Source organism: Bubalus kerabau, chromosome 3 (assembly GCF_029407905.1).
Source record: "Bubalus kerabau isolate K-KA32 ecotype Philippines breed swamp buffalo chromosome 3, PCC_UOA_SB_1v2, whole genome shotgun sequence".
In the NCBI taxonomy this organism is placed as follows: Eukaryota; Metazoa; Chordata; class Mammalia; order Artiodactyla; family Bovidae; genus Bubalus; species Bubalus kerabau.
In genome coordinates, this window is record NC_073626.1 from 77176945 (window position 1) to 77204871 (window position 27927).

Consider the following 27927-nt stretch of genomic DNA (forward strand, 5'->3'; position numbering starts at 1 on the left):
TACTTAGCTAATGAAAAACGAAGCTGTTCTCTAGCACGAATAACCAACTGTCAACAAAACTTTCATTGTATTTGCCATAGAAATTCACCACACACCTGCTTAACTTTGGCACCAAACTGAATTCTAGCCAACTGTTGTTCCTTCCTACCCACAGAGGCCTGCCAGGTAGTTAGGAGATACTTGGTCCTCAGCTGGGCCAAACAGTTGGCCTTCTGGCTAATTCGCCCAGGAGCAAGATGACTACTTGGATAAAAATGGATCTTCTGTCCTCTCTTAATTACCGATACAGCTTATTTCAAAAGCAAGAGGCAGACACCAGAGAAGAACAGGATCTGTGAGCAAGACCTCTGAAGTTAAGCAAGCAATGCTGTTGATTCTGGTTATACCTAGGAACTAGACTTATTATTATTTATATTGTATACAGCAAGAAACTCAGACCCCCCTCTTTCTCTCCCCACTGCATCAGACAATGCCTTTTAAAATTCACTCTCCGAGGCAAAAGGAGACAGGTCACCTCCCTCAAAGTGTCCCACCTTCTCCACTGTCACTGTGAGCGATACTTCTGTTAAAAAGAGCTCACTGGTGAGCTTGTGCTTTTGTTCTTAAGGCAAAAGTCATAGCTGGGTCTCTGCTGGTGCTTACCTCCCACGTCAGTGCCAGGCGGCTCACAGCTACATTACTTAGTCCCATGACGATGGCAAAAAAGGAATTCAGATTTTTGTACTCCTTACAGCTGAAACACAAGAGGCACATGTTGTAGTAAAATGCCACTTTGGAGAGAGATAAACAAATTAGAGTTCTATTTTCTGATGGTCATTAATAGTCGTCAGGACTCCTTTACGAGAACAGGCACTAATAGATTTAATGCTTTAGGTTCCACTTGGGTAACCATATTCTGCTGTTTGATTTTTCTTGCTGTAATATTAGAAAGGTGATGATATTAGCCATCTAGGTTCAGGTTTTGAGAAGGAATTTCAAGACACCTACACTAGGCATTGCTATTATAATCCCAAAGCTTGCTAAAAGCCCTGTGGACCTGGAGGAAAACATCTCATGGGCTAGGAAGAGACACAGCAAAATGTCCTTGGAGAATTCCAGGTCAATGCTGGACACCTCAGGCTCTGGTAGCAAGAGAGGGAAGTAAGGAAATGACGCTGCTGCAGCTGCCAGGGCTTCCAGCTGCCATGTAATGCTTCTGATTTGTTGAAAAATATCAATTTACAAATCATGATCCCTCCAGTGCAGGAGACCTGGGTTCAATCCCTGGGTCAGAACGATACCCTGGAGAAGGAAATGGCAACCCACTCCAGTATTCTTGCCTGGAAAATTCCATGAACAGAGGAACCTGAAAGCCTGAGATTGCAAAGAGTTGGACATGACTGAATACACGCACACACAGCTAATAACCTAAACGACTGACCAAAAAATAACCTTATTTTTTCTGTAATTTTTCAATGTTGATGAAGCCGATCATTTTTAATCTGTACTTACGCCATTATTAGCTTTTATGAATATATATTTGGGAATAAGAATATTTTGGAACAAGACCAAGGGTTCTTTTCAAAATGCAACATTTAGTCTTGGTACTTGGTTTAACTTAAGAAGAAAGAAAAAAAGGAATCTTCAAATTCTTCATACCCGCTCCTTGCAAAGGGAAAGAAGAATTCATTTTGCAATGAACACAAATCCTTTACCACAAATCAATATGGTTATCTAAGTTGACGACATCATAATTAAATCTTGTTTGGATTAGCATTTTTGCAAGAGGCTAATTAAATTGCTGCATTTGCTCCCTGTGTTCTCCTTGCAGAGTGCTTCATAAATGGTCTGTGTGGAAATGGGAAAACAGATTTAGAGAAGCTATGGCGTGTCTCTCGCAGAGCTGGGGGAAGTGGTGGGGCTTCATCTGTGCAGGGCTGGTCAGGGGCTGAGAGCAACTTCAGAGACCCCGGGCTGAAGGTGGCAAGGAGGGTCATGGACACAGCTTGCCTTCGTCCTACGTGTGTGCCCATGAGAGGACATGCAGGACTGCAGACCTGCTTTTGTGCTCACTGCTCTGGTCACTTGCTCACCCTAGGTAAGTCACGAAATTTCTCTCTGCCTCAGTCTCCCTCACCTGGAAAAGACAAGGATAACATTTGGAGTCCCAACTTCTCAAAGCTCTGGGCAGGCCGAAGAGCTTCAATAGAATATATGGAAGTTCTCCAAAAATACCACGCGAAACATACTTCCTGCCACGAGGTTTACATCTAATGCGTGAAGATCCTGGTTTCTGAGTCTACAGTCTTCTCCAGCTGGATTGTGTGAAGAGTTCTACTGTGTGGGATAGTGCAGCTTAAATAACATTTAAATAACAGAAGTCAATTTATCCTGAAGGCTAAATTCACCCATAATCAGAAGGAAGAGAGAGGTAAGAAAGGCAAAAACATTAAAAAAAAAAAAATTTCCTGAGTTCCTGAAAGACTCTCCTATGCTGCTCTGTAGAACAGCAGCGTCAGGCCCCTGCAGGTTTTCCATCTCCATGTCTGTGTGCAGAATTCCTCTCCCCTCCCTTGGTGCATGCGGCCCTGCTGGGCTAAGGTGAGGAGAGGAGGTGCCCTAGAGAACAGGGAAGCACATACTCTCACAGCTTCCACAGTCATCTCCTTCCAGATAGAGACATCTGCCTCTGCAATCAGCCGATTCAAGGCTCCTGGGAAAGTGGCTGCACTCCGAACCAGAAATGCATAAGCAACGTTTTACCAAATCTTTCTTTCAAAAGGCATATTTTTTTCCAAATTAAGAGATACCAGCATTTGAATCCAAGGGCTTTGGATATCCCGCTGAACTCCCAAATTTTTGGCAAAATAATTCAAGGCATTTGGCAAGCTGGCATGTGCGAAATGTCAAGCAGCGGTTGCTTCTTTGTTTAGCTCTGGAAATTAGACTCTGTATGGGATCTAAACTTTTTGGCTCAAGCAAACTGCCCAGCTGGGGTCACTTGTGCTCCCCACCTTCCTAGGCTAGAGCTCCCTGCTTTTAGAAAGGAAAGACGTCTCCGAGCCACAAGCTGCATTTAGCATTTTATTTTTAGCACTGTGGTGATACCAAAAACATGGAAGTAAACAGGAGGTTGTCAGGCATATCTAAATAGCAGGAGAAGATTAAATTCATGTCAGGGAGAAATCTAACTGGCCCCTGCAGTAAATAAATTGTTTCCCACGAAGTGCTGTTAAATAGAATATTTATAAGACGCTTGCTTTTTCTGATGTTTATGGAGATGATTTTCATGGGCCAGGTTAGCTCGTCTTTATGCATTTTATGGATTTTATCCCGGCTGAGTTGGAAGCACGGTTTTACACGCATGTTCCCACTGCCCTCTACTGGCAAGAACGTGTCAGGTTAGACCTCGACTCGCCCAGCCTTTAAAACAGAAGTTTTGCAGCAGAACTTTGCTGACAGAGCCCTTAAACTGAAGGAGGCACACAGTCTCAGTAGTTCAGAGCAAAAAGAGGTCATGATTTTAACTTGAGCATCAGTCCTGTATGCTGTTAATTTATATATTGGTGTCAGTATTACAAAAGCTAGACAAAGCACAGCTCTCACAAGACTTCAGTAATTCTTAAGCCCCTGTGGTTGGTGTGTTATTTGCTCAGTCGTGTCCCCAGACTCTTTGTGACCCCATGGACTGTAGCCCACCAGACTCCTCTGTCCATGGAATTCTCTAGGCGAGAATACTGGAGTGGTCCGCCATTTCCTTCTCCAGGGGATCTTCCTGACCCAGGGATCAAACCTGGCTCTCCTGCATTGCAGACATATTCTTTACCATCTGAGTCACCTGGTGCATAAACAGATTTAATATCTCACTTTGCTTTTTAAGGTGTAATCTAAGGGGACAAAATGAAACCACAGCTCAAATGTTTTTCTCTCCCCGAGTGAATACTTACTGGGCTGCGATCTTAATAAATTTTTTTAAGAGCTGAACACGCTTGCTAGGCTGGGAACAAAGGCAAATCTCAGTGACAACCCAAAACTGAATTTCATTAAACCTCCTCAGGAACAAATCCAAGTTTGCTGTGGTCTTTTTAAAATGATGCCTTCCAAATGTGTGATAGATTAGCTCCAGCTAGAAGAAAGGAAAACAGTGTCACATCTTTGTTTTTAAATCAAAACACCAGCTTGCTCCTCCATTTGACGTGGCAAATTGACACTGGTCAGCAAACATGAATACAATCACTGGCTGGGATTCAACTTGAACTTCAACTTGAAGACCTCAAGGGCTCAATGAGGCTTGCTGAATACTGTAACTATAAACTAGGTGCTATTGGCTTAATATACTCAGGAAGACAGAGCTTATTGCAAATCATAAAGATCTGTCTTTACTCTCAAAGGCTTCATAACAGGCTTTATTAATATACTCAATATTTTGCAAAAACAAAAAACAAAAAACAACCTCTTATGTGGCTTTCACATTGCAGCACGTATTCACATTTGCAGGCAACACCAGAACTGCCATGATATCTATGAATGCATGCTCTCAATGGAGCACCTTACCTCATGCACACAGTTGAAGAGCTCCCAATCATAAATTGTCATCTGGTAGGCCAAATCTTTGGAGCTCATCAGTTCGAAAGTTCCCATTGTTCCAACAGTTGGGCCCTCCTGTTCTGGCAAGGGAGTCTATGAATAATAATATGGAAATATATCAGAATCCCAAAACAGACAAGCTGAATGCTGTTAGGACTTGGAGAGGAGAGGATTCTGAAGATGTTTTAAGGAATACCTTGAAACTTTGATTTTACCCAGAGGAGAGAAAAGCCTTTGCTCTTAATGCTCACTTGCCTCCATGCATTTTTATAGTAACCATTATCCCTGTAATCAATTCCACTGACTGAAAAACATGGACCATGGCAAATAAGATTCAGTGACAACTGACCTATGGAGGTTCTCTTCTGCTTGGGCCTGGGAGCTCCCTGGAAACAATTCCTTTTCCCTGGCAAAGATGGAAGAAGTTCTGGTTCCCACTGAGGCTGCTCCAAAGCAGGTACTAGCATCGTGGTTTGGGTGTTTAGCTACTTACCATGGCAGGGGCTGGTGGCAGTGGTAAAGCTCGCATCTCCATCTCTCATAATACACTGCCTGGGGCTACTCGGTGAAAGAAGGCTCTGTGATTACATGGGATTATGTGTGATGTTCAGTTCCTCCACTTTCTGAGAGACGTAGAGCCAGGAATGATAGTCACATGGTCATGGTGTTTGGACCTAGGCATCAGAAAACTAAATTCTGCTACTTTCTGGAAGACCCTTGGTCAAAATTTTCCATCCAATTTATGTACTTCATTTTTACTTTACGAGAAATGAATTAGGGTGCTTTTCCTTAATAAAATGAATGATTTGTATATACTAGAAACTTTACTTATAAACCCATTGATCTAGGATAACAGTTTAAAGTTATAAAAGTCACACGAATTAAAAGATAGTTTCCCCAACATGATACAAAACGTATTTGGATATCCAGTGTTTAGGTTGGAAGTCCTAATATTGTTCACACTCTATCATCATTGTCATCATCACCCATAACCTTGACATTCTCTAAATGCCTGCTGCTTTCTGGGCATTTGAAAGTTTGCAGCTTAACAGAGGAATCAGCTCTGACCTGTGAGTACAGCACTGCATGTCAGTAAAGAATCAGCTGTTGGCATTTGTTTGCATGTATGTATAAAGGGACACACAGAAGCATCAACACACACCTGACTCTCAGATATATGGAAAAACAGGTGAGGAAACATGAATGGGCTTTTGAGAGGTAGTGGGCATTTGGAATGAATACGTAGCCTTAAGAGGTTTTTGGAAAAAGAAGCTGGGCTTTAAATGATGAAACTGGGCAGGTTTAGAAGGGCAAAGTTTTCCCTGAGTATCCAGGATGGTGGGTCGTAGGCATGGGATGGCAGCAGAGGCACGAAGGTGGGGATGTATCATCTGACTTGCTTGGCAGGAACAGAGAGTTCAGGGGAACAGAATGGACCATGTTAGAAAGACTTGGAGTGCTCCATGGGAATTAGGGTTTTGTAACAGACCAGGTTAGTGCTCGTTTCAGAGAGCAGCAGACCCACTCTAATTACATAGACTTGGATGATCCCCTAATCTGTTGACTGTTTTTAGCTCTTATGAGTTGGGGACCCATTACCTAGTACCTAGATACCACTCTAATGGCAAAGTGAAGAGGAACTAAAGAGTCTCTTGATGAGGGTAAAAGAGGAGAGTGAAAAAGCTGGCTTAAAACTCAACATTCAAATAACCAGATCATGGCATCTGGTCTCATCACTTCATGGCAAACAGATGGGGAAAGAGTAGAAACAGTGACAGATTTTATTTTTGGGGGCTCCAAAATCACTGTGGATGGTCGGTGACTGCAGTCATAAAACTAAAAGACGCTTACTACTTGGAAGAAAAGCTATGACAAACCTAGACAAAAGCACAGACATCACTTTTCTGACAAAGGTCCATTTAGTTAAAGCTTTTCCAGTAGTCATGTATGGATGTGAGAGCTGGACCAGAAAGAAGGTTGAGTGCCAAATTATTGGTGTTGGAGCTTTTAAACTGTGGTGCTGGAGAAGACTCCTGAGAGTCCCCTGGGTAGCAAGGAAATCAACCCTGAATATTCATTGTAAGGATTAATGGTGAAGCTAAAGCATCAATACTTTGGCCACCTAATGCTATGAGCTAATTCATTGGAAAAGACCCTGATCTGGGAAAGATTGAAGGCAGGAGGAGAAAGGAGACGATGGAAGATGAGATGGTTAAATGTATCACTGACTCCATGGAGATGAGTCTGAGCAAAGTCCAGATGATAGTGAAGGACAGGGAGGCCTGGCGTGCTGCAGTCCATGGGGTCGTTAAGAGTCAGACACGACTTAGTGACTTAACAACCACCACCACCTAGTACCTAGGCTTGTTAAGAGAACAGGATGGGAATAATTTAAGTGTGGCATGTGAGCAAGTGCCCAGCACAGAGGTGGCCCCACCTTCCCAGCTGTGCTGTGCCAATGCAGAGGCACAGGAAGAGTGAGGAGTGCAGCACCTGTATGTACGAGCCAAACACGGTTGTTGCTGATTCACTCTAGGGCAGGAAGAGCAGGGCACACAGAACATGGAAGAAAAATCATTATTCCAAAGGTTTAAAACTTAGGGAACTGACTTGAAGCTAATGGGCAGGTTGTTTATGGAAACAAGCAGTATGGTTTCAAGCAGGGTAGGTCTCAGGTAGGAATGTCAGGAAGCTCTTACACGCTCAGCAGGAGGACTCTGTCTAAGGCTCTGGCTGACTGTCCACATCCTGCCTTCCCTCTTGCCTGTTTGCTCTGCTGTGGACCTGTCCTCTATTCCTTGGTTTTGCTCTTTCCTTAGTCTGAGTCCTCATCTCTTTCCCTTGAGGTCTTACAGCTTTCACAGAGGGGATAAATTAGCCCAACTACAGGGAAGATGGCTGAGAGTCAAAGAATTGATGCCTTCAAACTGTGGTGCTGGAGAAGATTCTTGAGAGTCCCTTGGACTGCAAGGAGATCAAACCAGTCAATCCTAAAGGAAATCAATCCTGAATATTCATTGGAAGGACTGATGCTGAAGCTCCAATACTTTGGCCACCTGATGCGAAGTACTGACTTATTAGAAAAGACCCTAATGCTGGGAAAGATTGAAGGCAGGAGGAGAAGGGGACGACAGAGGATGAGATGGTTGGATGGCAGGACCAACTCAATGGACCTGAAGTTGAGCAAACTCTGGGAGATGGTAAAGGACAGGGAAGCCTGGTGTGCTGCAGTCCATGGGGTCGCAAAGAGTCGGACATGACTGAGTGACTGAACAACAACAGGGAAAATGCCATAGAATACTTTTAGTTGTGGATGCTAGTATATCATCCTGAATCCCTTTTGAGAGAAACAGAAACCCCTGTTGAATCTCTACTTTTTGTGAGTGAACAGGGCTCACCAAGAGAAGGGCAGGCTGACTGCTTCCCTCCATGAACCACCAGGGAGCAATCTGAGCAGTGCAGAGGGCTCCTCCATCTGAAGGGGAATTACATGCTGGCCCCATAGGAAGCAGATTCCTGGACTGTTTTCTCCTAGATATCCCTGTGGAAATTTCCTACAGATGAAGCACAGAAGAAACTATGTAGGGTCTGCATTACACAGACAGATCTGAAAAGTGCCCACACAGAGGCAAAGAACTCCTGTAGACTTGACTTTGCTCTTTTTGAGAGCTGATTTCTCTGTTAAGCTTGGATGGGGTGATTAGGAGAATAGCGCTCTTATGCTCCCACTGTCCTGGTGAGGAAACTAAGATATTAAAAGGATGTGCTGATTGTCAGTGACAGATGGCTAAAGCAAGCTGCCACCTCAGCGCCCTCTTTCCTCGGGCTCCCACACGCTGTACCCAGGTCCGCAATGGCATTTGTCACACTAGATGCCATCACACTCGGGTATCCCACACTACACTATGAGCTCCCTGGGGTGCAAGGACCGTGATGGATCTATTTTCAAGACCATGTTAGAGCCAGAATCATCCACGACACCGGGAATGATATAGGTTAGCCCCCAAAGAAAAACCTAAGGAGCTAGTGAATGGATGAAAGTAGAAGCCAATTACAGTATAGTGGGGTTTTATTGTAAGTTGCTCTGTACTAACATTTATGCTTAAAATGTCAAGAAAGTAAAGCTCTAGAATCTGAGCCCTTAAGCAACAAGGACAAACTGCTGGCACTACTAATTCTAGACAGCACTTCTGCACTATGGTTCATTCTGTTCCAGGCTGTTTGTGTTAGTTTCATCTCCCAATTTGACCATGATTATTGTAAGGACAGAGGCTCTGGGACACTGGTACAGTGTCACGCAGATGCTGGCCCTTCATATTAAGTATGTGTTGATGGATCAAAGGTCTGGCCAGCATTCTGTCCTGCAGAGTCATTCTGTGTACGACTTTTCCTGGATGGACTGTCCTCAAATCTTTAGAAAGCCGGAAAAAGAGCTTCATGCCTACAGTTTTGTGACCACTCCTTAGAAAGGATGGCATAACTGGCAGGCCAGGGAGTGGCAGAGCACCAACAGGGAAGAAGTTAAGCATGTTCACATCCAGATACTTGCTGCAAAGCAAGCTCCTTGCAATTACGCATGACTTAAAATGGAAGACTAGGAAGGACTGAGAACTTGTGAGGCTGCAGGATTGTGTGCAAATAAACAGAGGCTTAAAAAGTTAGTATCTTCCCCACAGAGAGCTGGAGATGGTCCACATTCTGCATCTGTACAGCATGTCACCAGACACTGCGGCCAAGAACCATCTGGCAGGAGAGGCCCAAGCCCCAAGTGGCAAACGCATCACACAGCACCTTCAGCAGGTCTGCAACTAAACTGGCTTTTGCTGGGTTTTGCTACCAGGAGAGGGTAGTATGACTCATTCATGCCATTTCCCTCCCCAGTCTCTCAATACTGGGAAGTATTTATTTTTAGAAAGCAGTGGATGTAGATAATGAAAAATCCATGAAAAGGACCGTGAACAGACTCAGATCAGACAGTGCTGGTGGGTGAGGGAGGTCAGGAGAACTCATGCCGCCTTTGCAAAGTTCCTCTCCAGGTGAATTCAAGAAGTCACAAAATCTGCTTAACCTGTGCAGCTGCACAAACTAGCTCTCCCCAGGTCAGAAGGTCAGAGTCACAATGAGGCTAAGCGAGCTCTAGAAAGTCCAAGGAGGGGAATCTTGATTTACCTATAACATCTGATCTAACTGAATGTATTCGTGCATCACTCATGTAGTTAAATTCTCCCCTCTAAAATGCTTCCTTGGTGGCTCAGTGGTAAAGAATCCATCTGCCAGTGTAGGAGTTGCAGGTTCAGTCCCTGGGTTAGGAAGACCCCCAGAGAAGGAAATGGCAACCCACTCCAATATCCTTGCCTGGGAAATCCCATGGACAGAGGATCCTGGCAGGTCCAGAGGGTCACAAGAGAGTCAGACATGACTTGGAAACTAAACAACAGCAACAAAATGCAACACACCATAGTGCTTGTGTCGCACGTTTCTTAGTAAAGAAGCCCGGTGTGTCTAACATGGAAAAAGCTAGTGATCTGAGCTGGCCCCACAGGCTCTTGAAGATACTCCGGTAGCTACTCATTTCCATGCCTAACTATTGAAGGAGAAACAGAAATGAACCCCACCAGAGCATAAAGGAGAGAGGGCCACACTTGTTAACACAGTTGATTAAGCCTTTACTCAGAGAGCTGTGTGGGGCTGTGAACAGTGTTTTGGAGACTTAGGGAAGACAGCTGCCCTCTGATATTTGCCGCACAAGATGGAGAGAGCCCTTTCAGGGAACGGCATTTTCCCTGGACCGTAGAGTGGCTCTTTCATAATGCATTTCTACATCCCCCTAAGGAGCAGGATAAATCGCAATGTCTTGCCTTAAAAAAATTATTTCTATCCTGGTCTCTAAGTGTTCATGTTTTTGAATATCAGTATTTAAATCAGGGACATTTCAAGGAGGTGAATTACTACAAAGAGTTCTGAAAGCTGAATTATGCCCCAATCATAGTGCAACTTGGTGAATTTCCACAAATGTAAATCTAAAGCTCAGAGCGTCTCAAATGAACACCTGAGGCTTACCTAATAGACCGGAGAAAAGAAAAAGACAAGTAGCATTCAAGAATTTTTTTAGCAACTGAGTTCAATGTGACTGCAAAATTAAGCTCCAGACAAGTTTTTCTGATTGCAGACGCTGCTCCAAGGCGGCCATCCACACCTACCAGTGAATCGAATTGCTCTCGCGGGCAAGCAAACAGGCGTCCATTAATGGTGAGCGTTGTAAATACTGAAACATCATTAGGTTTGAGCACCACCTTTTCTGTGAACATAAAAAGCATGAGATTGCCTATTAAATGCATCTGAGATTTGCTGTACTGCCCTAATCACACCAACAAATTGCCAGCTTGGTGAATTACTGGAACATGCAGAGTGACTGCACAAAATACTGTACTGAAGGGATCCACTGAATAAAAAAGACACAGCAATCACGCAGGCACACAACACTCAGGATGCCATCAGAAATGACCCCAAAACAGTGATGGAAATACCCGAGGGTCAATGTACCCAGTTCTGCATACAAAAACTGCACCTGCTACTTAAAAAACAAGTTCTGCTTCTAGATGGTAATTAATGCCCAGCCCTTTGGAGATGACAGTATCACTTTTAGAAAATTTAGGGGGCTTTCTGAGATCCCACATGACTTTCGATGTAAAATTTATCACTATTTTTTTCACTCATTCCCTAATTTGGAGGGCAACTGCATTATTAGATGAAGTCTCTTATATTTAAAATAATTCATACAAAAGATATTTATTTAGCATTTACTATATGCTGGACACTGCTCTGGACACTGAGGATACAGAAGGGAATGATAATCAAAAAAAAAAAAAATAGTCCCCAAAGAGCTTACATCATAGTGAGGGATGCAGACAGTGACAATGCATCAGAGAGTAAGCAGTGAGGAGGAGACAACAATAGAGCAGGGAGGGAGGCTGGGAAGGATGGATGAGGGGGAACCAAAGAAAGGAAGGAGGGGGGCCTCCAAGAGACAATGACAGGAAAACCTGAAGGCAGTGAAGGAGGCACCTGGGAGAACTATGGCGAGAGTGTGCCAGAGGGCTCATGGTGGACAGACAGACGTCCTGGGTCATGTGCACCAGGAACAGAAATGGAGGGGGATATTTTGGGGAGCCAAGATATATTTAAAAATTCTGCCTCAGTGGAATAATTTGTCTTTAAATGCGGCAGAAATGGCCTCCTTCGGATCCTGAAGGATCCTCCAATGAGTATCAAATCATTGCTGGATAAGCAAGCCTCATGGCTCCCTCCCACAGCCTCTCGCTGCAACGCGTGCAGACCCTTCTTGTCACCTGGACGGTGACTGTTTATCGTCTCCCTCCTCGCCAGCCTCTGAGCCACGTGGAGGCACAGGCTCTGCATACACCTCCCCTCATGTCACAGCCACACCGAGTGGCCAATAAATACATGATGGATGAAAGCAGGCAGTAGTCAAGTAATCCTGTGGGGGAAAATACTCCTCACTTTGTCGATGAGCTGAGTTCCTGCCCTTTCTACTGGGAAAGGAGGGAGACATCATCAGCCAAAAAGAACCAGCCTGTGACCACCGCTAACTTCAGACTCATGAAAACCTGTAGCCTTTAGCCAGAAAAGCCAGGTGTCCTCTCAGGGCCCACATGTCTCAGAGCTCCAAGGCCTTAAACTTCTTTTTTTTTTGGTCTTAATTAAAGTATATTTGATTTATAGTGTTGTGTTATTTTGGGGCTTCCTTTGTAGCTCAGATAGTAAAGAATCTGCCTGCAAAGCAGGAGACCAGGGTTCGATCCCTGGGTCGGGAAGATCCCCTGGAGAAGGGCATGGCAACCCACTCCAGTATTCTTGCCTGGAGAATCCCATGGACAGAGGAGCCTGGTGGGCTACACAGCCCATGGGGTTGCAAAGAGTCAGACATGAATGAACAACTGAGCATGTTGTGTTATTTCAGGTATATAGCAAAGTAATTCAGTTACATGTATATAGGTACTTATACACACACACACACACACACATATATTTTTTCAATTCTTTCCTATTATAGGTTATTACAGCATTAAGCTTTTCTGTTTAGGGTTTATAGGAAAACTCCAGGCTGACATCCACACCAGAGACCTCATTCCAGCTTCCTCTTCATCTCTTTCTGCTTCAGAGTGGGCACCTACTGGATAGAGGATATTAAGACACTAGCCCAGCCCACTTCTAACCACCTTCATTTCTGTTATTTGTGGGAACACACACGGCACCCACTCGTCCCTTTGGATCAGCTTGAAAGGGCCCCACTAACTGCCTGCCAGGGTTCTATTTGATGGCATATTCCCCTCTACAGAAGGCTCTTACCTCCCCCGGAACTCATCTTGACGATGATCAGGCCTTCCCCGGAGCCCAGTTTGTCGGCAACTGCGCTGAGGACTTCCTTCACCGAGGCAGCCACCGGTACCCGGATGGTTGTGTAGGTGTGGTCCATGCAATAGACTTTAAACAGAACTATTGGGAAGACAGCAACAATAAGATAAATTGGTCTTGGGAGTTCTTAAAAAAAACCATAAGCTATTCAAAATGTTTGGATGTATCCTCCAAAATTTGCCTTGCCTTGCCATTCTTATGACTTGTATTTATTTGTGCTCATGGATGCCTACATTTGTCCTCTTCTAAAACTTACCTTAGCATTGGTCTAAGAACAGTCCATGACTGCCAATCCCAGTTACAAAAACCACAACAGATAGTTGTGAAAAACCCACACACAGGTCATGGGGAAAGAATGAGAGGCATGTTTAGGCAAGTTTTCAGGGTCTGCCCTTGTCTATGAGTGTTTCTTTTTCACAATACAGGAGTGTTGTGTGGTAGGCAGATCACTAGGTTCCCACTGCCTAGTTCAGTGGTGGGGAGTCAGCATGAACACTTGTAAACAGGAGTGCTTCTGCCTGGGGTCATGAACATTTGCTAAGTTTCCTGCTCACTTGTCCACTGCTGTGTGTACTCTGAGGCCTGGGCACATGGCTTGGGTGGTGTTCAGTTCAGTAGATCTGCATGTGGTATCCACATGTTCAGCTCTGAACACACAAGTCCTGGAAGTAATTCCACCTCCTGTAATTCTTGAGTTTGGGGCACCCCTAAATTACAACATTCATCTGTGGCTGAAGATGAAGATTTCATCATGATCATTTTATTTTGCCTGTGACTCTTCGAAGAAATCTTAACCAAGCAAACAATAGCAGCTGGTATTTGGGCCTCCCCGATGGGTGCTAATGAGGTAGTGCTCAGGGCCGGGGGCACTCTTCCTGGGCGGGAGCCCTGCTCGGCAGGTGAGCAGCTGACCCTGGTGCTCCACCTCTGAGAGGCATCTGCAAAACACCAACCACCTTCCAGCCACCTTGACAACTGGCCCCTGAAATAATCTTTCTCTCCTTCAAGGAAAGGTGGCAGTGGGGTAGAGGCAGAATCAGAGAAGTGTGAACAAGCACCTTGGCCCCAGGTACCAAGTTCAAGGACAAAAATAATTGGAATGCCAAAGGGCACCTCCAAGCAAACCATCTGGAGTGCACAGAGAGCCAAGAAAAGCTATTCTGTGGGCCCAAGGGGTGATGCCCAGAGGGAAGATTTCATTCTGACTTTAAATAATCTACACACGCTGGAAACAAAATCTCACCTTCATCAGAGCCACGGATAGGCTGGCGCTTCTGGGCTCTCTCATCGCCTGTGTTGAACTGTTGCAAAAGAACTTTGTGCTGTAAAAATAACAATAGTAGCTGCCATAAGGGGAGGATGACAGATGAATATCTGCAACTCAGAGGACACATGCCTGAGAAGCAGAGTCAAGAAATAAAGAAAACATATTTTGTATTTACAAAGACATCACTGTCACATATTGCAATGTTATATTTCTGGAGAACTGTCAGTCTACAGGGCATAATTAGAGAATCCTGATCCATTGCCACTGACCTTCTTTTGTGGAGCCTTTGCATCTTCTGAACTACGAGAAACAGAGAAAGCACATTATTTAATACTGTTGGTACTACTAAATGGCTTCATTTGTATATAACTTTAATCTTGTGTTAGAAATGAAATCACAGCATCCCTTCAGGGGGCAATTTGAGCCTCCTTATTTTAACACCAAGAGGCCAAAGCACAGAGGGGACAGCTAAGAGATCAGCTTTTGTCCCAGGCAGATCCCTGGTCTAAGTGAGGCTAAAAGCCGGGATTGCTCACTCTCAAAGTCTATCTAGTAGCCAGTATTTAATCAGTGGCTCAAGGGACAGCATGTGCAAACCCGTGTTTCCACTTAGAGGACGCAAGTATTCACCATTAACAGCTTTGGCAGCATAACGTGAATTTCCCAGATAAGTAATTCTCTTCAAACTTTGCTTAAATGCCACTGACCGCTGTGGTGTTGGATTCCCTGCCTTGAACCAAAGGGACCCAGGTTTACTGAGTCAGACGTCCAAGGAGGATCTCTGGCTCCCCAGGCTTTCTCTGGGCAGCTGTCCAGTGCAGAAGGCAGCTGGGCAGAATCTCCACCCTTTTGTCATCTGGCCTGACTGCACCCCCTCGCCTGAGGCCCACACCACTCAAATCAGCTTTCACCCTTTGTGGGGACAAAGGACTTTTTGGATGATGATGTGATTGAGAGTCAGCAGACACTTACTTGGTGAAAGCTCACCCCAAAGCCAAGCCCTTCCTTACATTTGCTTGACAATCTTCTCCAGCTCAGGCAGTTGCTCCTTGAGGGTGGCAAGCATCCGGGCATCATCTGATACAGACACATAAAACTCCTGTAATTGGCAAAGGTCACAGGCTTTTAACAAGAGCTGCAAAAGGTACATAATTCTGCAAAGAGCAACAAAGACATGTCCTTATGTCATCTGCCTCCCTAGCATCTCCAGACCATGGTTTCATGGACTAGGGACAAATAAGAAAATGTTACAGCATGTCTAAATTCAACATGGCAAGTGAGAAAAAAATTTTGGAAACTGATGGTAGTGATGCATGTGTTCCATTGTGAGTATAATTAATTCCACTGAATTGTACACTTAAGAATGATTAAAATAGCAAGTTTTATGATTGCTGTGTTCTACCACAATAAACAAATTTAAAAAATTTAAATCGCAAATCAAGTGTTTATATGATATTTATACAGAAGGCAAAGCAACGCAGTGTTCTGGAATGGGTTATTTTATAGTCTTTAAGAGCACTTCTTTCACCTCAATCTTTTTTTCAGGGGAATTTTAATATTTATTTTGAATATTATTTTAGTATTTGTTGTTTATTTAATATTTACTACTAGTCATGGTTAACTGTTGGTGGTAAAAGTACAGCCATGGTTTTCAGCACTGCACTGAAGTTTTGTGGAGTTTATGTCACTAACTCAGGACACCTCACTGATGTCCTGCGATGGTTCTGCCCACTGAGCAGCAGAGTCCCTGCCCAGCTTTGTGCAGGGGCAGTGGGCTCCCCAGCAGAAGCCGAGAGCTCTGGCAGCAGCAGCATCACCATCATTCTGATTCATGTGCAAAATGGTCCTTTACTGGAAGCAATGGGTAGAAGCCATAACCCAATGACCCAAGTGACTATTATTCCTCTACATCTTCAAACTCTTTCATTCCATAGTCTTGAGGGACTCTCATCATCCACCTTTCCTCCCAGCCTCATTTCTCTGCCTGCCAAATGATATGACTAAGAAGGAGTGAGTGGGGATGTTTCTTTTGGATAATTCATTCTTAAACAGACAGACTGATAAAGCTTGAAACAGAAATCATGTTGCCTTTCGCCTGCACAGAAGTAAGATCCTCATCTCAGTTTCTGAGGATAGAGTGAATCATTAAGGATTAAATGCTCACGTCACTGTTGTAACGTGGGCTGGAGCCATGGGAAGGAAAGGGAAGTTCAGCTTAAATCAGTGTTTACAAAGTAAATCATGGCCCTTCAGAACCACTTCACTGGCATAAGAATTCTTTAATAAAGTTATCTGCTCCATTGTACTCAAAAGCATCACCATTTGATCTAGTAATCCGACTTCTAGGAATAGAACCAAAAATAGACCTATTTGTACAAAAATGTTCATTATGCTCTTCTAGGAAAGTAAAAATGGAAATGATATATTCAACAATATGGGAAGAAATAAATATATCTGTGGCATAGCTACTCAAAGGCCATCAGAAAATTTTATTAGACTCTACTGACATAGAAAAATCCTTACATAAAGTAGAAAAGGCATCCTGTGAAATGATGGGTACTATGTTGATTATAACTACAGAAAATATAACAAAGAAAGCAAATAAATGAAAATACATCAGAATGCTACTACCAGTTACTGAATTAGACTGGCAGGATAATGGATGATGCTTTTCTTTATACTTTTCTGATAGTACCTTTCTGATGAATGAACATGTTAACAAAGTCTAGAATTTGCGCTTACTCTGTCTCTAGGGAAGCTGCCATGCCTGTGGGTGGTCTGTCCTACAATACAGTGGGCTGTATTGTAGGACAAAGACACACTCTTGGAAGGGATGATCCCCACCTACCTCCAGGAAAGCCATGGCCACGTCATCCTCCTGTAGGATGTCTCCATACATGGCAGCCCACTGCAAAACCAGGCGGATGACTCGCCTCTTGTTGTTGAGGGCATAATCCATTTTCTCTTGTTCTGTACCTTGCGAAGGCTGTGCATGGTAAGTACCAAGGAGTCAAGGAAGAACATTTAGCCATTTCTCTGTGCTACAAGCAAAGGTAGAATGACAGATCCCGGCTCCAGGAAGGCCTTTTGGACTGATGGAATTTCTTCCTTAGGCCCTCAAGAAAAGCCCCACCTGCCTAAAAGTTCTGGACCAAATGCATACAAACCCAGCAGACTTTGCCTTGACAGTAGCCCAAAGAATTAGACTTGCACGGCTCTACTGGACTTGTGTGTTGATAAGGATTTTTGTTGCGCCTAGCTTTGGCTTTCGTCATATTCCGTGCCTTCCCCTTGCACTGCCTTCACCTCTGTGGGTGGTAACGCTTCCTGCTGTTGGGCCTCACCAACTCTCTTTGGCTCCCACAATTCTGGACACATCTCTATAATCCCTCATTATATGCACTTCAGTCAAACCCTTACAAGTGGGTACCTGGTCCTTCTGGAACTGTGACTGATATAAAAAGTACACGGGAAGGAAGTGAGGCTGAAGATAGATAAACTCACTGAGGGTTAAGATGAGGAAACCTTCCTGCTATATCCGTCTTCTGGTGAGGGACTCAGACACACTTTTTATGCATCCTTTCTTCTCTTGTTTAGAGCCATAATTTAATTCACATTGGCTTTTCATGCACGAATGGCTAGTCATCCTAACTATAAACTCTTTGAGGCTAGGTTAATACATTATTCTTCTTATATTCTAAACCATGCCTAGCACACTGATGCTTACATGGAAATTTTACCCATTAATACAACAGATACTTGATAGAATGTCTACTCTATGTGTCTTGTGAAGGTCCCTGCTCTCAGTTTACATTCTTTTGTGGATTACAGTAGAGAGAACAGAATATGTGATCAAGAAAGAGTTTAGATTAGCCATACCATTCCCTTTTTAAGTAGTTCATATTATAGACAATTCATTCATAAAACAATTTCCTCTTTTTAACTGGCACTTGCACACAGAGTACCTCAGTTAAGCCCTACTTTATAGTCTCGTGATGAAAGACATTGTTCTTTTTCTACAAGTTAGTAAACTTGACAGTAAAGGAGTGTAAACGACCAAGATTACATTGTGAGTTTTAAGTCCAAGGTTGGTTTTAAATCCAAGACTCCTCATTCCAACTAGTTTAGTCCCCATTACACAATATCGCCAGGCCTCATACCTGGCTACAAGACTGAGCATGTCCTAGCTTACAACCATGACTTAAAAGAAAACTGTCCCATGGCAGTGCTATACTTGGGAGCTAAACCAGTCAAGGGCCTTTTCTAAAGGGACTATAAATAATGATCAAGGTAAATGACAGAATCTTAAAGCAAAGGTTTACTGAATGTAAATGGCTTGCAAAGTGGCTTTCATAAATGGAGCACGGGATTCACAAAAAAGGAAAATTGCTCAACCTGTATTGCTACAATTCTCTTTGAGCTTACAATAACACAGGGAAGAAAGATCACTTTATGTGAAAATTATTTCGTTTCTGATTAACCCTTTGATCTCTTGCTTGTAGGCATGCATAACTCAGTTTTTCTTTCCAAAGAATTGTAATGCTGGCCATTACTAAGACTTTTTAGAGTACCTTGCAGTATAGTCAGGCACGTGGTGGGTACCAAATGGGTAATTGGCTGATTGAAAACCATGTATTCGTTCATCTACAAATCAGTAAGAGAGAGAGAGACTCTTTTCTACTTGTATGAGGCTGAAATGTTTGAAATATCAAAATGATAGCAAGATGATATAATTCTAACTTTCTAGGTTACCTTGACTTGGATCAAGAAAGCAACACAAACCCCTGTGTACTGGATCCAGAAACATCAGCTGCACACCTGTGGCTAACCTAGAGGGCTTTAGTGTAGAATGCCTAAATTGTCATTGTCTCTGTGGGTCAGGCAAAGGTTCTTCTTGTCTTCTCTCTTGCTGGGGAAATCTGTCTTTTGTCTACAGTAAAAGATACAAGAACACAACTGGAAGGATTAACATGTTTAACACCTCAAATGTGTGTAGAGCATTACAGTTTATAAGAAATATGTTCAATGTGCTTACATGATCATGTAATGCTCTCCACAAACCTGAAGGGTAAATATTTACAGATGAGGAGACTGAGGGTCAGAGAGGACTTCTGCCCAAGGTTGTTCAGTGAGTAAATGGCAGGGCTTACAAATCCAGACAGGGGCTCTTTCCTATCACCACCCTCATGGCCCAAACAGTGCCTATAGTGACTACACACTAGTGCTCAGGTTCATGAAATTATTAGGAGTAATTGCATCTGGGAAGCAAAAGTCCTAATAGGAGAGATTTCTCCTCCTCTCTCTTTTCCCTCTCTCTCCCTTCCTTAATTTTTTGTTGAAGCTCCTAGCTTTCTAGAGATGACTCAGCCGGTCCAATCCTGAAACCAAGGGCTGACTGCCTGCCGCTCTTCACGTATACTCCATAGCCTCCTGGAGCTAGAATTGACTGAATCCAGTGGGACCAGGAAGAGGCTTTCCCTTTTTTCTTGTGAAAGTTACATATGTTTGCCTCTGGAAATAAACAAAAGGAAGCACTGATTTGTTTCACCAAGTCTTACCTTTCCTCTTTCAGGTACATATTTAACTGAGATGGGATGGGAGTTAATAGCACTTTTATAGCTGAATCCAAGTATGTGCTCAAGGATTCGGCCCCTCCACAGACAACATACCCTTCTATTCATCAACAGTCTGCTGAACCAGATTCTCAGGGGACACAGACAGGACTTTACATGTAATTGATTAGATGGTTACAGGTGAGGTACTAGGGCTTCTGTTTATCCCCATGACAATCTATCCAGATGTTTAGAACATTTATGTGATTTTTAGATTTTATTTAACTCCTACAAAAAACAAGTGGAGAGAGAAAAAACTATATTCCCTTCAGACAGTAATCAAAGAATAAAGAACATCTCACCAGGCCCCTTGTCTCAATATGATGTCAGAAATGCACCCTAACGAGTAACATTTCAAATAATATGTTAATAAATTCACATACATCAGAAAGGCTCCAGAAACCATTACTTTTTGTGGCTAAAGCTGGAGTAATAATGTGTTAACCATTTGATGGAGAAAGTCCAATGTAGAATAAAAATCTGAGTCTTCTCCAGCACAAATAGTAGCTTAAAAGGATTATTAATGCATACCACACACATTTTTAACATATGAAGGACACTATTGAAGATACATACTTAGTTAATGTCTATTTCAAGAGTGGATTCAGTTCAGTTCAGTTCAGTCACGCAGTCGTGTCTGACTCTTTGCAACCCCATGAATCGCAGCACGCCAGGCCTCCCTGTCCAACACCAACTCCCAGAGTTCACTTAAACTCACGTCCATCGAGTCAGTGATGCCATCCAGCTATCTCATCCTCTGTCATCCCCTTCTTCTCCTGCTCCCAATGCCTCCCAGCATCAGAGTCTTTTCCAATGAGTCAACTCTTCGCGTGAGGTGGCCAAAGTACTGGAGTTTCAGCTTTAGCATCATTCCTTCCAAAGAAATCCCAGGGCTGATCTCCTTCAGAATGGACTGGTTGGATCTCCTTGCAGTCCAAGGGACTCTCAAGAGTCTTCTCCAACACCACAGTTCCAAAGCATCAATTCTTTGGTGCTCAGCCTTCTTCACAGTCCAACTCTCACATCCATACATGACCAAAGGAAAAACCATAGCCTTGACTAGACGGACCTTTGTTGGCAAAGTAATGTCTCTGCTTTTCAATATGCTATCTAGGTTGGTCATAACTTTCCTTCCAAGGAGTAAGCGTCTTTTAATTTCATGGCTGCAGTCACCATCTACAGTGATTTTGGAGCCCAAAAAAATAAAGTCTGACACTGTGTCCACTGTTTCCCCATCTATTTCCCATGAAGTGATGGGACCAGATGCCATGATCTTCGTTTTCTGAATGTTGAGCTTTAAGCCAACTTTTTCAATCTCCTCTTTCACTTTCATCAAGAGGCTTTTTAGTTCCTCTTCACTTTCTGCCATAAGGGTGGTGTCATCTGCTTATCTGAGGTTGTTGAAATTTCTCCCGGCAATCTTAATTCCAGCTTGTGCTTCTTCCAGTCCAGCGTTTCTCATGATGTACTCTGCATATAAGTTAAATAAGCAGGGTGACAATATACAGCCTTGACGTACTCCTTTTCCTATTTGGAACCAGTCTGTTGTTCCATGTCCAGTTCTAACTGTTGCTTCCTGACCTGCATACAAATTTCTCAAGAGGCAGGTCAGGTGGGCTGGTATTCCCATCTCTTTCAGAATTTTCCACAGTTTATTGTGATCCACACAGTCAAAGGCTTTGGCATGGTCAATAAAACAGAAATAGATGTTTTTCTGGAACTCTCTTGCTTTTTCCATGATCCAGCAGATGTTGGCAATTTGATCTCTGTTCCTCTGCCTTTTCTAAAACCAGCTTGAACATCAGGAAGTTCACAGTTCACATATTGCTGAAGCCTGGCTTGGAGAACTTTGAGCATTGCTTTCCTAGCATGTGAGATGAGTACAATTGTGCAGTAGTTTGAGCATTCTTTGGCATTGCCTTTCTTTGGGATTGGAATGAAAACTGACCTTTTCCAGTCCTGTGGCCACTGCTGGGTTTTCCAAATTTGCTGGCATATTGAGTGCAGCACTTTCACAGCATCATCTTTCAGGATTTGAAATATCTCAACTTGAATTCCATCACCTCCACTAGCTTTGTTCATAGTGATGCTAACAGTGGATTAGTAAAGAATATAAAATATATGATAATCTAATGATTTATTATCAAGAAATACATGTATAGAATAAGAATAAGGTCATGGCTCATAATATCATGACAGCTGGATTCTGCTAAGAAGCAATATGGCTACTCGAATTCATGGGGAAAAGAATCACAGAAAGATAATATAGTTCTAGTATCTGATTCTTGTACCTCATAAAGTGCTAGGTTAAAGTCTGTAAGAGATTCTGGAATTATTCCTTGAATTGTTATTTTCAACACAATTAAGAAAAAGCCAGAATAGTCAAAGTGGCCACCTCATATACTAAGGTGATTTCAGACGATTCACAGACTCATAGAATCTGAGTTGTAAAAGTCCTTTGATTTTTGTCTCCTTTAACTCTATTATTTTATTTTTTTAAAATATAAATTTATTTTAATTGGAGGCTAATTACTTTACAATATTGTATTGGTTTTTCCATACATCAACATGAATCAGCCATGGGTGTACATGTGTTCCCCATCCTGAACCCCCCTCCCTCCTCCCTCCCTATACCATCCCTCTGGGTCATCCCAGTGCACCAGCCCCGAGCATCCTGTATCATGCATCGAACCTGGACTGGTGATTCATTTCACATATGATATTATACATGTTTCAATGCCATTCTCCCAAATCATCCCACCCTTGCCTCTTCCACAGAGTCCAAAAAACTGTTCTACACATCTGTGTCTCTTTTGCTGTCTCGCATACAGGGTTATCATTTCCATCTTTCTAAATTCCATATATATGCATTAGTATACTGTATTGGTGCTTTTCTTTCTGGCTTACTTCACTCTGTATAATAGGCTCCAGTTTCATCCACCTCATTAGAACTGATTCAAATGTATTCTTTTTAATGGCTGAGTAATACTCCATTGTGTATATGTACCACAGCTTTCTTATCCATTCATCTGCTGATGGACATCTAGGTTGCTTCCATGTCCTGGCTATTATAAACAGTGCTGCGATGAACATTGGGGTACACGTGTCTCTTTCCCTTCTGGTTTCCTCAGTGTGTATGCCCGGCAGTGGGATTGCTGGGTCATAAGGCAGTTCTATTTCCAGTTTTTTAAGGAATCTCCACACTGTTCTCCATAGTGGCTGTACTAGTTTGCATTCCCACCAACAGTGTAAGAGGGTTCCCTTTTCTCCACACCCTCTCCAGCATTTATTGCTTGTAGACTTTTGGATCGCAGCCATTCTGACTGGCGTGAAATGGTACCTCATAGTGGTTTTGATTTGCATTTCTTGGATAATGAGTGATGTTGCAACTCCACCATTTTAGAGGCAAAGAAACATGTAGAGTGATGTGAAGTGATTTTTCTGAAATTTATCAATGGAATTCTTAGAACTAAAACTCAGTTCTCTTACCTCCCTTTCCAGTACTCTGTTGACTTCTCTATGTTATTGTGTGTCTAATATTATTCTTTCTTTATCCAAACATACATTATGCAGCAGAATTAGGTGACTTAGCATTTTGTTGGATAATGGAAAAACCCATCTGAGATATAGAACCTATCCCCCAAAGCCCTCAAAGAAGACAAAGCACATATAGAAGATTAAGATTTAATGGTTGCAGCCTTTGCGATCTGAGAGCCAGGAAGGCAGGATCCCGAGGGTCTGAACTAGACCCTCTCTGCTATAGTTTTAACCACTTCTCTTGTCCAATGCCTGTTGCTTTAGAAAGCAGTGTTAAAATTACTGATGATTCAGATCCTAACTTGAGGTTTCTCATTATGGTAATAAGACCTTTCACCTCCAAGAGCATTAAATCAGAATCCTTCAGCAACACGGATGGACCTACAGATTATTATATTAAGTGAAGTAAGTCAGACAGAGGAAGACAAATATATCACTTACATGTGGAATCTAAAAAAATAAACGATACAAATGATTTACATACAAAATTGAAATAGACCCACAGAAATAGCAAACAATCTTATGGTTACCAAAGGGGATAGAGGAATGGGGAGAGAGAAATTAGGAGTTTGGGATTAATATGTGTGTGTGTGTGTGTGTGTGTGTGTGTGTTTTGGTTGCTGAGTCGTGTCCGACTCTCTGTGACCCCATGGACTGTAGTTCACCAGGCTCCTCTGTCCATGGAATTCTCCAGGCAAGAATACTGGAGTGGGTTGCCATTCCTTCTCCAGGGGACCTTCCTGACCCAGGGATCAAACCCCGGTCTCCCACATTGCAGACAGATTCTTTACCATCTGAGCCACCAGGGAAGCCCAACATATTCCCTGGTGGCTCAGATGGTAAAGCCCAACATATATATATATATATAAAATAAATAAGACCTACTATGTAGCACAGTGGAGAAGGCAATGGCACCCCACTCCAGCACTCTTGCCTGAAAAATCCCATGGACAGAGGAGCCTGGTGGGCTGCAGTCCATGGCGTCGCTAGGAGTTGGACATGACTGAGCGACTTCACTTTCACTTTTCACTTTCATGCATTGGAGAAGGAAATGGCAACCCACTCCAGTGTTCTTGCCTGGAGAATCCCAGGGACGGGGGAGCCTGGTGGGCTGCCGTCTATGGGGTCGAACAGAGTCAGACACAACTGAAACGACTTAGCAGCAGCAGCAGCAGCATATAACACAGGGAAGCATATTCAACATCTATTAACAACCTATAATGGAAAAGTATATGAAAAAGAATATATATATATATATATATATAAAACATGCTGTGCTTAGTCACTTCAGTCATGTCTGACTCTGTGATTCTATGGACTGTAGCCCATCAGGCTCCTCTGCCCATGGAGTTCTGCCATGCCACATTGAACCCGTATTCTTTACCATCTGAGCCACCAGGGAAGCCCAAGAATAATGGAGTGGGTAGCCTATCCCTTCTCCAGGGGATCTTCCTGACCCAGGAATTGAGTAGCAGTCTCTTGTACTGCAGGCAGATTCATTACCAGCTGAACCACCAGGGAAGCCTATATATAAATATGAATCACTTTGCTCTACACTTGAAACTAAAACAATACTTAAATTAACTATTCTTCAAGAAGAAAAAAATGAAAAATACAAAAAACAGAATCCTTAAGAGCAGGAACCATGTCTTAAACTCATCGTGAATCTCTGCATTTCCTAATAAAGGATTGGGCACATGAAACATAAAAAGCCTCGAATGTTTACCTTAAACTATTCAATGACACTGTTTGGAGTGCTACATATAATAGTATTTTCTTATACTTCTCCCCCCTAACCCCAATCCACAGCTCTTTAAAGTGAAAGTCACTCAGTTGTGTCTGATTCCTTGCGACCCCATGGACTATACAGTTCATGGAATTCTCCAGGCCAGAATACTGGAGTGGGTACCTTTCTCTTCTCCAGGGGATCTTCCCAACCCAGGAATTGAACCCAGGTATCCTGCACTGCAGGCAGGTTCTTTACCAGCTGAGCCAAAGGGGAAGCTCTTTAAAGGGAAGCTCTTTAAAACTATCTAAATTACCTTTAATTCCATTTTGTTGAGATATTAAATACAAATCATAGATATATTCTAAATAACTTCATATTCAATATCACCAGGTTAAGTCTACAACAAATACCAACTTCTGGTATATTTTTTAAATAGAATATTTCAGTTATTGGGTACTTAGTCTGCAGGCCCACAGGCTTTTAGAATGACTAAATCTTCATTGAATCAGACCAACTCCTTTGACATCACAAAATCATGGATGAGGACAAACTGGATCTGTTTTCAACGAGGTATTTGGGCTGGGACTCAGAAGAGGTGAAGGCCACAGAGCCTTTCTACCCCGCCAACAGCAGGTTTAATATTCCATTGAGTCATTTTCCTCATGCCGGCTCTGCTGTTCAAACACTATAATTATTTCATATATTTTTACCTAGTTATTATCTTACTCACCACAGGCACCTGTAATTTTTCTGTATTTTTTTTTTTACTGCTCATTTACTTATTCTTAATTCAGCTAATAATGGTTCCATGTATTAAAATTATCATGGGGAAAGTAAGTGAAAACCTCCTAGGATGTAGAGGCAGCAGATTCATTACAGCCTACAACAGGGAATAAAATATTATGTATACTTTTTGCAGTAAGTACATGCTAATTATGCAGCTATTTATAAAACACTTATCAACATTCAAACTGATACTCTTCAATGTTGTTGTTTTTTAAAACCCTGCTTTGCATGCAAGATCTCTGCTTGAAGCTGAAAACAAACTTTGGGGGTCATCTGCCCACTGACTCAACAAAGCTTTGCTATATTCTTTACCTTATGCTATGTCCATCTCGTGGTGTACAATCGTTTGTTTTTAGAGGGGCAATATTTATAAGGGGCTTTAAGGTTTATAATGTACTTTCACACACATAGCCTTATTTGATCTTCACAACAACCTGGTGAGGAGGGTAGGGCAGGTGTAATTACCCCTATTATACAGGCAGGGTTCAGAGAGGTTAAAGATAATTGCAAGTCATATAGCTTAAAGGATGTAGGTTTTAAACACAGGTCTCCTGATTTCAGAGCTCTTGTTCTTCCCACTGTATTATGGGCCTCGTTACTACCCAGCTCGCCTTTTGAAGCACCTCGCCTCCCCTATCTTGAGCACTAAGTCTGTTCCTTCCTTGATGCGACGTGTGCTTGGGAAGTCAAGTTCTGGAATTAGACCACCTGGGTTCATCTTGCGGCTTCCCCACTTTTCTGTGAGACCAGTCTCTCCATCAGTAAACTTCCTAGGATAGCTGTTGAGGAGGAGATGAGGCAATACTGGTGAACCATGTAGAACATATCTCAGACATACCAGCTGCTCAGTTAAAGGTTACTGATCATCAATATTATTACTGCTCTACCTCTGGAAATAATTCAGAATCTGGAAATGGATGGTTTTGGAATTCTTCACAAGACCTGGCATTCCTGGGTTGATCTCTGTTTGTGTGTACCTGTTAACTTGGAGCTCACAGAAGCTCTTCCTACTTCTTATTTTCTTGCTTAGAATTTTTTTTTTTTCTCACTGATTTTCAGAATTCTCTGTTTTTAGAAGTCTTTAGTTCTTGGCTATTTTTAATTTTAGGCAGGGGCTTGTACTCATAGCAGAGCAGCTAGGACTTGGTCTAACGCAACACATTGCTTAGGTTCAAATACTGTCCCAACCCTTGTTTTTGTTGGTGTTCAGTCGCCCAGTCGTATCCTACTCTTTGCAACCCCATGGACTGCAGCACGCCAGGCCTCCCTGTCCCTCATCATCTCCTGGAGTTTGCCGAAGTTCATGTTCATTGCATCGGTGATGCTGTCCAGCCCTCTCATCCTCTGACGCCCTCTTCTCCTTCTGCCCTCCATCTTTTCCAGCAACAGGGACCTTTCCGTTGAGTCATCTGTTTACGTCAGATGACCAAAATACTGGAGTTTCAACTTCAGCATCAGTCCTTCCAGTGAGTATTCAGGGTTGATTCCCCTTAAGATTGACTGGTTTGATCTCCTTGCTGTTTTAGGGACTTTCAGGAGTCTTCTCCAGCACCACAATTCAAAGGCATGAATTCTTTGGTGTTCTGCCTTCTTTATGGTCCAGCACTCACAATCGTAAGCAACCACTGGGAAGACCATAGCCTTGACTATATGGACCTTTGCCGGCAGAGTGATGTCTCTGCCTTTCAACACACTGTCTAGATTTGTCATTGCTTTCTTGCCAAGAAGCAATTGTCTTCTGATTTCATGGTTGCAGTCACCATTCGCAGTGATTTTGGAGCCTGAGAAGAGGAAATCTACCACTGCTTCCACCTTACCCCTTCTATTTGCCATGCAGTAATAGGGCTGGATGCCATGATCTTAGGTTTTTTTTTTTTTTTTCTTTTAGTCTTAAGCTGGCTCTTTCACTCTCCTCCTTCACCCTCATCAAGAGGCTCTGTAGTTCCTCTACACTTTCTGTCATTAGAGTGGTGTCATCCACATATCTGAGGTTG

General features: G+C 42.9%; 1 protein-coding gene across 6 annotated transcripts in view; it reads right to left on the reverse strand.

Moving 5' to 3' along the window:
- RAPGEF4 (Rap guanine nucleotide exchange factor 4) overlaps nucleotides 1-27927 on the reverse strand; it is a 396657-nt gene that overhangs the window by 21464 nt on the left and 347266 nt on the right. For all 6 annotated transcript variants that reach the window (XM_055572210.1, XM_055572212.1, XM_055572211.1 and 3 more), the window contains 9 exons: nucleotides 17118-17268; nucleotides 15280-15368; nucleotides 14539-14569; nucleotides 14246-14324; nucleotides 12937-13083; nucleotides 10767-10864; nucleotides 4534-4659; nucleotides 3927-4105; nucleotides 643-733 (listed from right to left, as the gene is read on the reverse strand). In XM_055572210.1, the coding sequence (XP_055428185.1) occupies nucleotides 643-733; nucleotides 3927-4105; nucleotides 4534-4659; nucleotides 10767-10864; nucleotides 12937-13083; nucleotides 14246-14324; nucleotides 14539-14569; nucleotides 15280-15368; nucleotides 17118-17268 (991 nt within the window). The remainder of the gene's footprint in view (nucleotides 1-642; nucleotides 734-3926; nucleotides 4106-4533; nucleotides 4660-10766; nucleotides 10865-12936; nucleotides 13084-14245; nucleotides 14325-14538; nucleotides 14570-15279; nucleotides 15369-17117; nucleotides 17269-27927) is intronic.